Source organism: Balearica regulorum, chromosome 1, assembly GCF_011004875.1.
Source record: "Balearica regulorum gibbericeps isolate bBalReg1 chromosome 1, bBalReg1.pri, whole genome shotgun sequence".
Taxonomy (NCBI): Eukaryota; Metazoa; Chordata; class Aves; order Gruiformes; family Gruidae; genus Balearica; species Balearica regulorum.
The window spans coordinates 48,360,967-48,377,549 of record NC_046184.1 but is presented as its reverse complement, the minus strand read 5'-3'; the positions used below and the strand labels follow the sequence as shown (position 1 = coordinate 48,377,549).

Sequence of the window (16,583 nt, the reverse complement as noted above, 5' to 3'; positions counted from 1 at the left end):
AAGCCATCATAGGTGGGAAAGTGCCTCCGGTGGTAATTACAAGGTAGATATCAAAGGAACAGATCCCAAATTACATGAATTTGAATTACCTCTGTCACTTGTTAGTGAGCACCCTAGTTGATAGGCTACTGTATTTGGTGAGACTAGTGCCAGTCTTTTGAAAGACAGTGATGAGTACACACTGAACTTACACTTCAACTACGCATTATTCAGGGATCACTCAGTGGTTCCTCCAGCTACACTGAAGTTATCTCCTGTGTACCTGAGAGCATGTAGGGACCTCTCCAGTTCCAAATGTACTTGCCAAAATAATTCATTTATTCCAGAGCTGGGTGGTCATGGGTGAGTGACTTTTTTTTCCACATCTAACTCACTCTTTTGGAGCTTAAGCAATATTTGGCATTTAAGCAGTATTTATGCACAGCCATTTAGAGTACCAAATTTAGCGCTGTCATTTGCATGGCTAAAGGTATCGCTGAATACCATGAAAATGAGAATTATGTTCTGTATAAATGCTCTTCTTTCACTTTAAGATTTTTCCACACTGACAGTAAATTTCTTAATTGGTTAAAGACAATTCTTCCATGACTTTATCTCTAGCACAGCTAAATAACTAAATAGATTAGCAGACAGATGAAGTAATTATTGTGCTTGTATGCTTCTAGATGCTTTGTGGTTAAAAAACCCAAAAGGCTAGAAAGATCTTTTCTTGCTATTTTCATCTTCTTACAAAAGGCTTTTTAAGGCAGAAAGTATGAACATTAAGTTAGCTACCCATGACTGCCCAACCAATGTTGTCTATGGAAGAAGTTCACAAGCTGTGCCTCTGCAAAGCAGCATGCGAACACTGCCTGAGGAGCCAATACTGAGAAAAGTTCCTATCCCAGCATTAGCAGAAGTGAAAAATAAATTTGGGAAGCCTGGCCCAGGGTGAATATTGTTCTACATTGTTAGCTAACCCTACTGCAGCCGTGGCTTGCTTGTGGTTAGTTGGGTGATTTGCTCAAAGAAACTGGGCTACAGAACTCCATGGCTAACATGATTTTAATGCAAGAAATTTTATAATGAAAACCCATTTAGCTGTGTAGTTACTACCTCTCCCTGTGCTTAATGCTTTTTTGTGTTTTCTTATTTGCATTTTTGGGGATGATTTCTCCCTACTTATGATTAGAATTGTTATCAGTACAAAGCAGATATTTGGAAATGTCCAGACTTTACAATATTTTGCTTATTTAGCAATGTGGTATTCCCCTTGTTGCTTTCCACTTAAGTATTAACTGAATATTAACCAGTGTGATTGAGTATCTTTGATAGCATACTGTGAAAAAGATGATAAAGCCCTCATTCAGCAGCCTTTGTCAACACTCCAGATCATAAATTAAGAACATAAATAAGAAAGTTGTTGATTTACAGTTGAAAGGGTGGCCTTCAATACATTGGATCCCTACCTAAGCCTCTAAAACACTGTTAACTGAAATTATAGATTGTGGCATATAGACGATAATAACAATCATTTGCAGAATGATTGAAAGCGCATACTTTAAATCCTTTATTTGAATGATCCTTTCAAATCCAATCATTATTTTTTCCTCTTTCACAAAAGCAACTTAAATATTCAGAATTTAAGAGATTTCAGAATATAAAAACAATTGAATAATTTTTGAGCCAAAAATAGGAAGAAGCCTTTTGGTATATAGGTCTGCTTTCTATATCTTCAATTTAATGCTAGTAGATGATGTGATATTAAATCCTGTGGCCAGCTTTCAAAATCCCATTTTGGCTTAGAAGTAATTATATATGGAAATCTGTTATGAGTGCTGTAGGGGTAACTTTCATGTATGCTTAGTAAAGTGTAAAACTGGAATCTCTATTTATAAATCTGTTGTTTAAGGATCCCATTTGTTCTGTCCTTGATTTAATTCAGTCTATTCGAGTTTTGCTCAAACAGCAGGTTTGGTCATTAGTAAGTAACACGAAAATAGCTTAGGTCTTTGATCTATACAGTCCTTACATACAATGTGCCTGTAGGCATGTGTAATATAAATATTTTGTAAGTGCAAATAATTAAAAGATTTTGGATAATAGGCATGTTGAAACTAGCAGTATTTTGCAGATTTTCAGTTCCTGTTGGATGACACAGAGAACAACTAATCAAGAAAAACCTCAAATCATCTCAAAATTTACAAAGCATTTGTTTTTAATAGCAGTTATAAAAATTACTATACTTTTAAATCCCATTATTTACATAGGGAAAAAAAAGTGTGTTCTTATTGATTTGCATAATTATAAAATGTGTAGTGATTTTAAGGTTCATGTATGGATTGTCTTTAGATCCAACAGTATGATAATTGACAAGATGCATCAGAGTTCTGGTTTTATTTGAAATGTGCTGCTGCTTTTATTAACATTACTCAGTTGATCTGGCAAAAAAAAAAAAAAATATTTCCAGTTAAAGTTTTGTTACTTTTTTTGATTATTAGACTATTAGGTTAAACATTGTCCTATGACAGTGACACAAGTCAGTGAACAAATCCCATCTTCCTTTACATACTACTCAATATTGAGGAACCCAGTAAAGAAAGCAATGATTTCTGGTGTGAACTCCATCTCCAAAGAACACGTCAGGGAAACATCCCAGAACCCCAGTGAGTGTAACTGCTGGTGTACTGCCAGTGCAAGAGGTAGGGGACGGAGGCTGGATTGTCTTTTCCAGGTAAAGCCCACACTGGCTTTACCTCAGTGAGTCAGGAAGCCGTATTCTAAGAAAGCCAATGACCAGTTTTACTTGAGATGTACGATACACACAAGATTTAAGACATATAATAGACAGATTTACTTGTCATTTAACAGCTCTAGGTAAAGTGCCTGGCACTGTTCCATCATGTTTATGTAGCTCCCAACTGATCTTTATCATCATGCTTTCTTAGCCCTTCTAGGTTACTATGATGATACTTAATCTTTTAAATCTGTGATTTTCTCTCTCTGCTTTCCTAGAGGGCTTTGTCTATATTGTTTGATTTGTTTTGGTCTTAAATTGAAAGGTTGGGTAGCGTTTGAAGGCAAGGCTGGAGACAGGAGCTCTCTGCCTGTCACAGGGGACAGATGGGGCTGAGATGTATTTTGGTTTGTGCAAAAGCAAATTCTGGTCTCAGTCCTGCCCTTGTGGAGGCTCAGGAGCCTGCACAGGCAAATTCCATACTTGCAGTAAATGTACACCATCATCGGCTCTTGCTGACAGCTTCAGTCAGCTGGCACAAAAAGCTTTACAACCCGAGGCAACTTTTGATTATCCATAACTTAAATGCTTTAACATTCTGGAAATAAAGATCTGCAGCTTAAACTTGGCACAGGGCTTGGTGGGAAACCAGCAAAGCACAAGGAACAACAGAAGGCGAGGAAGTTCAGGCAGGGTAGCCAAGGAGACACCCAGGTGCATCGCAGCTAGTTATCTGGTGCTTTTCTGGCCGAGTCTCACAGGCCTGTGTGAGTACATTGCATTGCTGTTCCTAATAGGATTTAGGAGGGGAACGTAGTGCCAAAGCCAAGCTGCCGCTCCTGAGAGGCCAGGCCACGTCACTTAGAGAAAATGTATTGCTGCTTGAGATCTCAATTTGGGCAGAGTCCAGTTGTGGTTTAGCTTGCAGTTTAAGTACCCCAATGTAATGGCTGTGATTATGAACTTTCTCCTTTTATCTTGCTGTGGTCTGGTATCATTTTGTTCCTTATCATCCATTATCTCATTAGAGGCACAGGTTTATCAAATACCTTATCAGGTGAATGACAAGTATTTAGTTAGCTTTATGTTGATGATGAAGATATTGCAAAGTTTGTTTCTTTCTCTTTGATATCTGTAAATTTTGCAGAAACTCACCTAAGCAGGATCCTGCACAAGTAATCTGATGGCTCAATACCAGGTTTTCCATTATTACTTCAAAGGTACTTGCTTCCAGAAAAGATCCATTAAGTGCATTTCTGTGGATCCCTGCCATGAAGATTATACCATAGTGGTATGAGTATGTCCTCATGAAAGACGAAGAGTATTGTTGCATCTAGACTTTGTATATGAAAAACATTACTACAATCTCTTGTTACTGCACATTTGGAGATTACTTGGAATTTCTTGGTTTATGTTTTTTTGTTGTGTTTTGTGTTTTTTTTTTTTTACCAAAATAGACTTGGATTATCACTTGCTTTTGTCTTCAACTACTCCTACTTAATCCTCTTGTCAAAGCCCAGAGTTCCTGCGGGAATCCAGTGACAGATGATGTGAATGACATTGCAAAATTGGTAAGTAGCTCTTTTTTTTAATTATTCTTTATGTTAAACAATAATCAGTAGATAATGGCACTTACACTTTTTAGCAAAGTTAGAAAATCTGTGCTAGAACCAGAGGAATATTTAAAAAAAATAAAATAAGTCCATCAACATCTGTCACTTGATCAAAACAAAAACTTATTGCAGAGACTAGAGAATAGTTTCAGAGTTCATTGAAGAGTTGATCTTCTTGACCAAGCCAGAGTGTATGTTTATGTGTGTTTTCCTCCCTCCAGACTTCCATAAAAATTGTCAAAAGTCTTGATTTCCTCAAATATTGTCAGGGATCAGATTGCTTCCCGTGCAGATGAAAGATTATTGTCTTTGTGTTAGTGATGTGTGTGGAACAGACTGGCATCAAACACAACAGAAACAAACCAGAAGTCTTTACCTTAGATATATGGGAAGCTTATGCTGTATTAAAAAAATAGTATGATATTAGACATTGTTGAAGCAATCAAGGCAATAGCAGTCAAACAGCTCTTACAATCTTCAGGTGTGAGTGGGCTACGCTCATTACCTGTTTCTCTCTCTACTTGGTGTACCTAGAAGTTTAAGCCTGAAGGACTCACAGCTTCGTATAAGAACTGAATTCATTTAAGTACATTTTAACTGATACTTAATTAAACACTGCATTAGCCTAAAAAACTGCATCTCTTTGTGTGAAATCAGTTGGTATTTAACTCCACTGAAGTCAGTGGTTATGCTAACTTGCAGTAGTGCAGGATCTAACACAAAAGTTTTTAAGAAATAATAAGTACTGAGCACTTAACAAGCATACCTTCATCTATTTATTGACTTCAGCTGAAAATTATGGCGTCAATATGGAAAAACAGTTGCAATACCAGCATTAATATTATCAAACACTTAATTTGGAGTCCCTTGCATTTGCTGCCAGTGCAGTGTTCTTAACTTGCTTTCTTTGGGCATTGTTATATACAGTGGTACATAGTATAAGTCTCTGAGGGTGCTGTATAGTCCTATTCAAATGCTTAGCGCTTCACATTAGTCCCTTTAGGCAGAATTCTGAAGTATTGGCATGTTTATTCAAGATAATATTTCATCTCTTGAAAGAGTATTAAGCTTTGATTTAAACCTGTTGAAAGCATGACAGAACAACAGAACTCCTGGGAGGGCTGGTGAAATTGTCTAGTACAGGGTTAGCAATAACTTTTGTCAATTATGTATCCTCAGAACAAACGCTTTAACTTTCCCTCTGGTACAATTTAAATTTCAAGAATGTATAAATACAGATTACAAAAATTTGCATGCAGCTTGAGCAATCACACTTTGCTTTTGAGATAAATTATGAGAAAAAACTAATATCATAAAAAATAGGTTAGTCTTTAATTTGATTGTGACTTTCTGTATCGTGTTCCTACATCTTCCTCCAGACTAGTCCAGCAACTGCAGTTCTTGCAAATATCCCTGCACTATGTTTCCATATCCCCACCCTTCTCCATATCCCCTCTTAGTTCTCCACATGCAATGTGGTTGTTAGTTCCCTCCCATGTCCCCTAGGCATGATGCTTACCTGAGCGATGTTTTGAGCTCTTGCCGGATTTATATCCCCTTGGGCTGCTGGCTAGGCAGGAAGGATTTTGTGTGGCGACTGTTCTGGTGTATGTGCTGCTTGTCCTGGAAGAAAACCTCTGCCAACTGTCCAGCTTGCACTGCGCTTCTGCTGCTGCCAAGCCTGAGCAGAATTGGTAGGGCTGAGCTCCTCTGGCCACTCCTCAGGGAGGATGCTGTACAGGCCTTCTCCTGACTTACACCCATACCTTTCAGATCTCTCTACCAAATGCAAAATTTGGGTGAAGTTATCTAGCAAGTTCAAAGATATTTTGGGTTAGAGAAATAACAGAGAGATGAAGAAAATACAAAGCCCAAACACCTGGGTTGTCTCTCTTTTGAGTTGTGCATCTGAGAATGTTTTGAGGAAAGCCCATATCCCTGTTTTGACTGTGTTAATATTTGCTTAGATTTTTCACGCAGAAATATTTTCTATAAAGCCACTTGAGAATTGAAAGGATAACATGGAAGTAAGTTTAGTATCTTAAATTTAGTATAAGAATTCTTGGTTTCAATTAAACTGACTATATTGCAAGTTGGTCATTCTCTTGAAATGCTACACCATGGCAACTTGACAGTGAGAACAAAATGGGAAAAAAAAAAAAAGGTTTAAAGTACTTTCAATGCAAAATATCATTAGCTGACAGTGTGATTACTAGAAGGGAGAAATTCACAGAGAATACTGACTGATCACATTACTTTGCTAAAAAGTACGATTTTTTTATGCTATATGGAGTATATGCTTAGTAAATACAATATGGACTCCAACATGATATTGCTTAAAAATCTAGTTCAGGAGACCCTACAGCTCTTGTAAATTACTATAAATTTTTTTGTACATCTTCTGCTTTTTGCCATAAAATAAGGAATGATATTCTGATGACCTATATCTTCAAAATCAGACATAGCACCCATAGGAGTATAGTCCTGTATCTCTGTGCAATAAACTAGCTGTTCAGCAATAGTACACAAGTCCTATCATTTAGCTTAGGATGTTGGCTTGTCTTCCTCCTGTCTCATCACAAATTCTCAGACATCAGCTTAGATTCAATATGGCCTGAATCCTCCACTGGGGCGGGTTATGATCTTTTCATCTCTGTAAAATGTTAGTCTTCCCTGGGCCTTTTCTCCTCACTGTAAAGGTATATCACCATCTCTCCCCAGCCATTCAGGTCTATAACAAAGGTGTCCATTTTGGTTCTTGCCATGTCACAGACCCTTGTATGTTCACTTTTAAAGCCTCCGTTGGTTTTCCTGTCATAACAGGAAAAAATGTTTCTGTAGCTCTCTGTCCATACAAATTCACTTTTCTTCCAATTCTTTGTGGATAAAAATCCAGTCTACTGAAAAGTCTTTTTTCTGGCTTTGACTTCTATAATTTTGCCCTTTTCTGTCTGTTAATTTGCTGTTCTGACCCTGTATCTTCTACTTATTTCCTTCAAGCTGTTCCTCCTTTTTTTCATTATCAATGCCAAGCTTCTTGGTTTTGTCTTCAAAGGCACTAACTATTAACACTGCCTGTGATGTCTTAACACATGCTGAGTTTGCCCCCTTGTCCTAGCTTCTCCTCATTATCTCCATGGTATCCGTTACACTGTTCATGGCCACGGGAAGGATGTTCCTTGATGAACTCCAGGCAAATTCTCATACTCTTCCTATCTCATGCCAAAATTCTTTGCAACATGAATCTATGTCCCTGTTCCTTTTTCCTACTGTTCTTCCCTACCTCAACTGCAGTTCACCTACAGCTTGCAAAACAGTGCCACAATTCCCTACCAAATGCTTCTGTTTGTAGCTTGATACAACCAAGTCTTCATTTATTTGGTTCTGGGCTTCTTGTTCCAAGTACTGTAAACCCCCTACATCACTGGTGGGAAACCCCTGAGCATGTCTGCAGTTGTGTTCTGCTCAACTGTATCGTATTCTAGGAATATGAGAAGAACATGCCTCAGTCAACACTTTCTGTGAATATAGACCAAGGATGTCTTCTAAGCCTAAGCTATTGGAGAATCAGTAAGACACACTATGCAGTGCCTGAAAATATGGGCCATTTGCCTAATCAACTTTGTGTTGAGTAATAAATTGAGGATAATAAGAAATCATGTAACTTGGTTTTAGTGGTGTTAATCTGAATTTTCACTAGCATTATACTAGACTCATACCAGAAGCTAGAATCAGAAGGAAAGAGCAGATTCAATAACAATAAGGTTTCTGAGCATTAATCAACCTAAGACCAAACTCGAGTGGTATCTGTTCATATAAAAATGACTTGTGTTTTCTGTAAAATTAAATTTATTCAAATCTTTCAAGTATAATTTTGTCATATGAATGTGTCCTAGGTAAAATTATTTTAAGAAGCAAAGAACAATTGAACAATCATTTTTGTTTTTTTTTTTTTTTAAATAATGAGAACTTTAAATGAGCATAATTTCATACCTATAGAGAATGAAAGTATTTAGAGAGTATTCATTTTGCATTACTAATCACTTGCACTCCTGCTTCTTCTTTTAATGAAGATCTCTGGAGGGAAACACATTACTTGATGAGCAAATGTTCCGTATTATGAAACTGTAATTGCAGCACCTGTCAATAAAGCCTGTCCCCATTGTTCTTTTCAGCACAGTAAGTCAGCAGAAAGCTGCGTTGCTGTAATTGTGACTCTGATTTTGAATAAGAATTAGGAATCTGTTGTATATATGTTTGTTAAATATGAATGTCAAACCTACATATAAGTAGAATTCTCACTGAGCTGTGCAGTATGTATAGAATGTACCTACACATTTTGGTTTCATCCATTAACAAAATCTAAGATATTCACCTCTTCTTCCATGATCTACTTCTCTAAAGCAGATTTTTCTTTGAATATTGGAAGCCCAAACAATAGTCAACATTTACTGACCAGGTTGCTTGTTCAAGACATGCTGTTTCAAACATTTTGCCTTCACATTGCATCTTTGCTGTAAATGTGTACTTTACACTCTCTGCAACATTCGATATTTATTTTTAAATGGATTTAACTCTCCTGAGTGAAGGGGTTATAAAAAATGAACCAGTGTTGCTATCCTGCAAATAATCTGCCACTTATGGCTGTAAGAAGTGTGAACGGAAATCGTTAGCATGTTGTCTTAAGCCAAATGATGAGGATTTTATTAACTGCTTCATTAGCAGATGAGATAGATAGACTAGATGGCAGAGATGATGGACAGAAAGTGGAAGCTCCTGCAGAAAAGCCAAGGATGCAAAGAAGGGAGATGCAAGGCATTAAAGAATAGGAAAGGGCAATGAGGAAGAGAGAAATGAGAGGTAGAAATGGCAGCCAAAATTAAAGTATGATATTTCCATCATATGCCTCAGAGTAAAAAAGAAATCACTGACATTGGTAAATGATAATTTTTACTGTAAGGACTTGCTTTATCTTTGATCCTTGTATAAAAAAACCCACAATATCTATGCTTGTCTCCTTAAAATTTTCGGAACAGTCACAATAATAGAATTTCCAAGAGCAGTAGCCCTCATTTCAAAGCACTTGACTGCAGAGATAGGTCATCTTGTTTCTGTTATGCTATTGCAATGAAAGAGCAGTTTTTATGGAACCCAAATCACTTTTACAACATCCCTTTTTCATCTCCCTGTCTATGTGACCATGAGTGTATTTTAAAAGTATATTTGGGTTATGCAATGTTAACAGTGCTGTATTAAATATTCAGACCTCTGTATGTCAAAAGGAATCTTACATTCCCCAGTTCAAGATTTTGTTACAACTGGGAATATAGCACTTAACGTTAGTTTTATATGAATTTAAAGACATAAGTCTAGATTCCTTGTTCTTCACCTCTTCTTAGTGCCTGGTAGGATTTCTACAACCACACACCCCCACTAAATCAGCGAACTTTTTTGTGCATTTTAATTGCAGTGCAGGGTTATTTTAGTTCTATACATCACTTTGCAAGATTATCAGTTGATGTTCTTTATAATGATCAAAACTATTAATTTTGTCTAAACCAAGGAAAGTGATGCAGGTGTTTTGTTGCCCCAAAATTTGTCACTGTACTTAAGGAGTTGAGTACAGGAACCAAAAAAGCCATTCCAGGACTCTGGGAGTTCCAAGGGACAGTCCCTTTCCATCCCCCTTTGCTCAGGCAGCTCAGAGCCCTCTTGTTCTCTGCCTCGTGTGTCTCCTTGTTGGGGTCCGTATCAGTCGGGCACCTTGCACAGAGCAGGTACACAGAGTCCTTTCATTCCTCTCAGGATCATTTTGAGCAGTTGAAAAGCAAGTGGTGGGTTTTGGATCATAGTCTTGATGGTTAGTCTTCAACAAAATTTCAAGATTCATTTTAGGAAAGCAAGACAGTACAAAACGCACAGATTTAGTACAAACGTATCCTTCACTCTTACATCAGGGTCTCTACCCTATTTTCTATGCATGAGTTGGGAAGTCCAACTGGGACACAAATATAACTCCCTCACTTTGAGCTCCATCATTTACCATCAGCAGAGCATCTGGCATGTGGAGTTAAATCAATAGAACTTTAACAAGTTGTTTCATCTTGAGGCAGGGCATATATTTTGTGTTTGACACCCTCCCCGCCAGTGATCTTCATTTTTAGTAGTAAATTCAAAAATATCTTTTCTGATTCACAGTCTGTCAAGGAGAAAAATATCTGAGGCTGAGCTGTATTCTCTGGCTTTGTCTGAGAAGCTGTAAGAGCTCTTGGGCAGTTATATTTTTTTAACTGTGCATGAAAAGTGCTTGACAGGCTCTGATGCCAGTAAAGTAGATTGTATACATAATGCATATCAATTCTTGTAGTGTTCATTGATTTGGAACAAATTTAATCTTCCAGTGACCTTTCTTAAAGAACGATGCTTTTGCTGACATTGCTAAGCATTGAATCCCTCTAGAGTGAGTATGGGAAACTTTGCACATACAGTAGCATCTTTGCTACCTTTGCTGCTTGAAGTGCTGCTAATCCTAGCTCTCTAGGCACGCAAAGCAAGTTGGAAAAGAGACTGGATTACCTATTAATGTGTCGTGATGTCAGGATGTTTTTAGAGGAAGGAAAAATACACAAAAAAAAATTGTGGATGAGAATTTAGAATAAATTAGATGCTCTAAAGAAAGAAAAAATGTAGTGCAATATTTGTAAGTATTTGTAGTATCTTGAATCAACTCCCAAAAATGCCAAGTAAATAGAAATAGATATACAGGATTTTAGTGACACTTTTGCAACTGCTGCTTTGGGAATATATAGGTATAAAAAGAAAAAGAAAATTGACCTACAGAAAGGAATTTATCAGGATCATTTGTATAAAACTTGGTTTTTTAAAGCTGTAGGAGAAAAGTAAATGTCGTTGAACTGAAGCATTGTGGCTCAGCCCACATTGTAAATAAAAAAATGTTTGGAATTCACTAGTGACTGACTGTGCGTAAGTATTGTCCTTGATCCTCTCTAGAACCGTAAGATTTTGAAATTGCTATTTTAATTTTTAATTGAAACAAAATTTTAATTAACAAATAAAACATTCTGTTGTGTCAACCAAATATTACCTAAAAACTGTATAGGAAAAAAACCTCCCTGTGCTGGTTGCTATAGCAGCAGAATCAGAAGCAGCCATAACAGAATGATCTTTAACCCTAAGAAGTAGAAATGCTTTGCTGAACAAAGTGTAGATTCGGGTTCACCAAAGGAGTTTTGTGTGTGCTTATTGTCTTTGGACTAAATGAATTTCAAACCAGGATGAGAAATATCAATTGAATCTTTCACTGATACAAAAGAAATAGATTTGCTGTATCACTAAGTGTCATAATGTTGGTAAACCTTTTGAAAAAAGTACTTCAAGAGACTGTGGCAGCATCTCCCTCTTCATCTCCCCACTCAGCACATTCCCCAGATGATCAACCACGTCTCACAGTAGTGTTGGATCCCATCTGTGGGAAATTGCATTGTATAATTCAGTGAGAAGCATTCTTCCACTCCTTGTCCTTGCTTCAGCACACCCCATACTCACCCACATCTGCAGAGCCGCGCTCAGCTTACGTGTGTGGAAGCTCTCCTTTGCCCCAGGACACTGCTGTGATATAATTATAGTGCTCATCATTACTAGGAGGCACAGCTTCAAAGTTGAAGTTGTGCTCAAGCATTTTTCTGTCCTGGTACATAACTTAGCACAAGGCAGGCAAGTATATCTTTAGGTTCAAATGCTTGCTGAAGTTTGAAGTTATTTGAAGGAAAAAGACTTGGAGACTACTGGGTCCTCTACTGTTTGGAATGGTTGGGGTTACATACAAATTGTCGCATAAACACTTCAAGACATGCCAGTAAAAGATGAAAATACAGTAGAGTTTCTACAGTAATGAGTAACTTCTTCAGATCACTTCTCCTCACCACATTACTGACTTTCATTTTGCTGGGAAGTGGTAGCATGGAACATGATCAGATCAGATCTGGGAACGTTACAAAGGTGTGGAAAGATGCTTCAATTCTGAGCACATAAGAGTCAGTAGCAGTTCCACAGGAGACTGAGTATGTAAGCTTTTGCAGCTGGTAGGTCACTGAAAATTTCTGTTGAATATTTGATAGATTTTGTGGAATTTAGTGATGGAAATTAAGTCTTACTTGGTGTAGTCAGTAATAACATTTTTATTATCTGTTTATTGTAGGTTGGAAATCTCCCAAATGATTATGTGATAACCCTTAAATATGTCCCGAAGATGGATAGTCTGGTATGTACAACCACTTCAAGTTAATCCCAATAAAACAGCCCACTGGAACCAGTGATGGCTGTAATGTTTTATACATAGTCCTATGACTAAGTTACAGTTAAATAATGGATATTTCACTTTTCATATGCTTTGCAAGTATTCATTTAAAAGAAATGTAGAGATTCCTGCAGTTATTTAAAACCTTTTTATTGCAAGAATCTTAGAAAAATATTTCTTCATATTAATTTTTTTAACATTTTGTCTCATCATGTCAATTGAAAATTGTTGCTTTCTTAAACAAGTAGTTTCTTTCTAATCGTACTTTGTAATTTACTGTAGAATATCTTTCTTGTTTAAGCCAGTGGAAATGCCATTAAAGCACAACAAATACTGAGTAGCCAATGAAGAGAACCATAAGTTCAGCAAATGGTAGTGTCACTAACTAAACAAACCATTATTTCATTCAAACATGCTTTGTATTATTCGTTCTGTATAATCCCATAGTTAAGGCATAGTGATACTTTCAATTAAGCATCATCTGCCTTCTTTAAAATTCTATAACATTTTGTATTAAAATCTTCATCATATTATCTTATTCTACTAAATATTTTCAATATTTTTCCTGAATTTTTTAAAAAATATATTTTTAAGAATAATGCTCTCTTGATTGCATACATTGCAAGAAAAAGGAGAGAAGGAAAAAAGGTGAAAGTGGATATGCTGAATGCTATACTGTACTATATTTTTTAAGGAAAGAAAAAAGTAAGGAAAGAAAAAAAGTAAGAAAAGAACTAGTTTGTCAGTTAAACTGAACAATATTGTGCCTCTCTGAAGAGTGAATCATTGTACACATACATCAATTGCTGGAAATCATCTGGTAGATGTAAGAAGCTGTGTTTGTGCCTGTACAGAGTTTTCATTATGAAAATCCAATTTGTGTGATACACATCTAAAAATTCATCCTATCCTACAACTTTGTAGCAAATCTAGCAGTATTCCCTTACTGATATTGGAGAACAATGCCAGAAGCAACATTGTCTCAGTCCTGACTAACAAGAATTAAGACAGTAGCTGGAGGAAAAGGAAGCTGTGGGACAGTGAAGGGCCCTGAGCTGTGAGGTTATGAGGTATTACGGCAGATTTGGCAGTGTTCTTATGAGTTTTGTTGGAAGCTCGAGGCTTTTACTAAAACTTAGAGTACTTTAGAAAATCCAGTTTCAACTTGATTCCTTAGACAGAAAAATTCTGCAGAACAGATGCTATGGAATTCAAGTACTAGATTCTATATAATATAATTAAAACTAATGGAAAAATTTCCATTTCTGAAAACAGCCAATACCCAGAGAAAAACAAAGTAAGATTGGCTGTGGCGTTTTTTGAAATTCAATGATTTTGGCACCTGATGTGATGAGATGCACATCTGCGGAGGACAGCCATAGCATGAGCGCTGCTCCCTAGCCTCCGGGATGAACACAGCAGCTGATGGGCGAGAGCCAGGCTGGATTGGGGCCGTTCCCTCCGCTCTACTCCTGGGAAGGCTGGCACTGTGGATGAAGAAGGCCGGGGAGCTTGCTTCAGCTATGACTCCTGGTGGTTCTCACTGCTTAACTCTTACCTCGCTCCGTGATTCAGTTTTGGCTGCCAGTGCGCAGTTTCTTTATTATAGTTTAAATGCCATGTCATCTTGCTGCATCATATCCAGAAACCTAGATCCAGTTTACATTTACAATGAGCGGCCAAGAATTAAAAAGGAAGAAGTTCAGAGCAGGGATTTCCATATTCCCTTTGCTTGTACATCACTTTCCGTTGTGGTGATGGAAGGTGCAGCTCTTGGCCCCATGCCTTCGCAGGAGGAAGTGTTCAGCCATATTCACAACCCACTTTGCCACATTCCTCTCTGGGGATTTCAGGTTGCATACCACAGCAAGGGCTGGCTGAATAAGTAGGTTTTGGTCTGGGTTCTGCAACGTCTTTGCAAGCTGGGAAACCCACGGGCTTTGCATAAGGCAAATGCCTTTTGTTCAGCCCTGAAAGGATTGAAACGGTGCTCTTGAATTTTTTTTCAATAGATTTCAGTCTTCAGTGCGTGCATGAAGTGGGAAATGTACCCAAGGTAGCAAGTCTCAAATGGAGATGACTAAAGGTAGGAAGGCAGGGTGAACGCAAAGCAGATGGGAAGCTAGTGTAGTGCATGTAACAGGAACAGACTGACCCGATCCATTAAACAGAAGGGTTGTTGCATTATGCACTAGCTCAAGGCATCTGAGTGGCTTTAAAAGTAGTCTCGCATAGAGCGAACTGTTTAGTCTAACCTGAAGGTTAAAAGGCAAAGATGACAGCAGCACGGACTGAACTCAGAAGAGGAGATATAAACTTGAAACTTTTAGATAGATATAGAAAGAAAAAGCTAAATGAGGACTACCTGGAAGTACAAGGGAAATTAGGTTTGCAGTTGCTCTAAAATGTAAATCTTGGTCAAAGTTTACACAAAAAAGCAGAGTTAAACCTCTGTTTCTCCTTGCAAACAACATCACATTTCTCAATTTCAACAGTTTCATCCCTGTGTTTGGTAGGTATTGAGATAGCAGGCAATTGCGAAGCTTGATAATACTGAAAGGAAAACTTGAAGCTCGCGTGAAAGCCAGCTTTGTAGGTCAGAATGGTTCAGTCAGAGGAGACTGTCACGCACATGCTAAACTGCAGGAGTAACAAAATAGATTCCCTGCTGGAATTGCCAAATGCTTACTGGGAGAAGCAGCAAGCTTTTGCTAGTCCCTGCCAGAGGAGAACGCACACCCACACAATCTCAGAGGAAAAGGGTTTCCAGGTTTGCAGTTCAGGGAAGCACAGAAGTTCTGAGTCCGAGTTCCTACACCAAAGCAGAGGAAAATGCGTTGTCTGTCTCGTGAGGGCAATGGGACATGGCACAACACACGCTGCTTGAATGGAATATGTTTCAACAAACTTTCTGCAATTTATTTGCTTCTGCCTCTCCTCTCCTGTTCTTGTGCTTGAAGCACAAGAAAATCAAGCCAAATGCCATCCATTTCACATTCTGTTTCATTCTTTTTTTAAGTTGTTGTTGAGATAATTACAGAAGGTGGTAATAGTGACTTGCCATTTATTATCAGTGTGTGAAAGAGTTGTAAACAAAAGTGAAAAGTCAGGTGGAGCTGAACAATGTGTTTACATTCAGTTCTCTAAGCCTGGAAGCCTAATAGTCTGGTTAGTCTTCAAAAGCGTGAAGTGTGTTTTTCCTCATAAAAAACATTTACACAGCAAGGCAGAACAACACCTGTGTCGCTGAGAAAGTAATTTGTCGCCAAGTGGTGATATTGATAGTAGCGGATAATTTTTTTTAAAATAAAGTAACTGTATGCAGGTTTATTGCAGAAATTGAGTAAAATCAGATTAAGTCTAGAAGCTGATACACCACCAAATGTTTACTGTGCGTTGCAGAAGGTGGAGTGGATGGATTCAGTGGATGCTGCCCATCCTCTGGGCAGCAATTGGAAACTGGTTTAGTGATACTGAGAATACTTAGTGGTTGCTGGGCCAAGATCTTTATAGCTGGCAGGCTTTAATGATCCTGAGACATTTTCAACCATTGAAAAAATTAGCTTCACATATGGAATAAATTCCCATAAGATTTACCATTAAAAATTCAGCATTTATTGGGAAGTGATTTCCAGGTATGTTTTGCAGTGTGACTAGTGCATTTCCCGTATTTTTGCTGACCATATTAGGTTAGGGTTTTTCCTGGGCTGGGTGGCTTTTTTATTTACTTGACTACTGTAAATCTAGAGTAAAACAAGTTAATGACTCCCTATAAGGCAGCAAGATGAATGACCAGGTTTCAATCACATGAACAGCTGTACAAACTTTATCTGCAAACTAATTGCATAGATGTCAGTGAAAGGATTTGAACTCGATTCCAGTGGCACAGATGTGGCAGATACCGTGACAGGCTGTGCAGAACCCTTTTGTTGGCAAA

At 37.7% G+C, this 16,583-nt stretch overlaps 1 protein-coding gene across 2 annotated transcripts in view; it reads left to right on the top strand.

Annotated features, from left to right (window-relative positions):
* KITLG (KIT ligand) overlaps window positions 1-16,583 on the top strand; it is a 53,864-nt gene that overhangs the window by 21,513 nt on the left and 15,768 nt on the right. For both annotated transcript variants that reach the window (XM_075748254.1, XM_075748261.1), the window contains exons 2-3: window positions 4,174-4,287; window positions 12,548-12,610. In XM_075748254.1, the coding sequence (XP_075604369.1) occupies window positions 4,174-4,287; window positions 12,548-12,610 (177 nt within the window). The remainder of the gene's footprint in view (window positions 1-4,173; window positions 4,288-12,547; window positions 12,611-16,583) is intronic.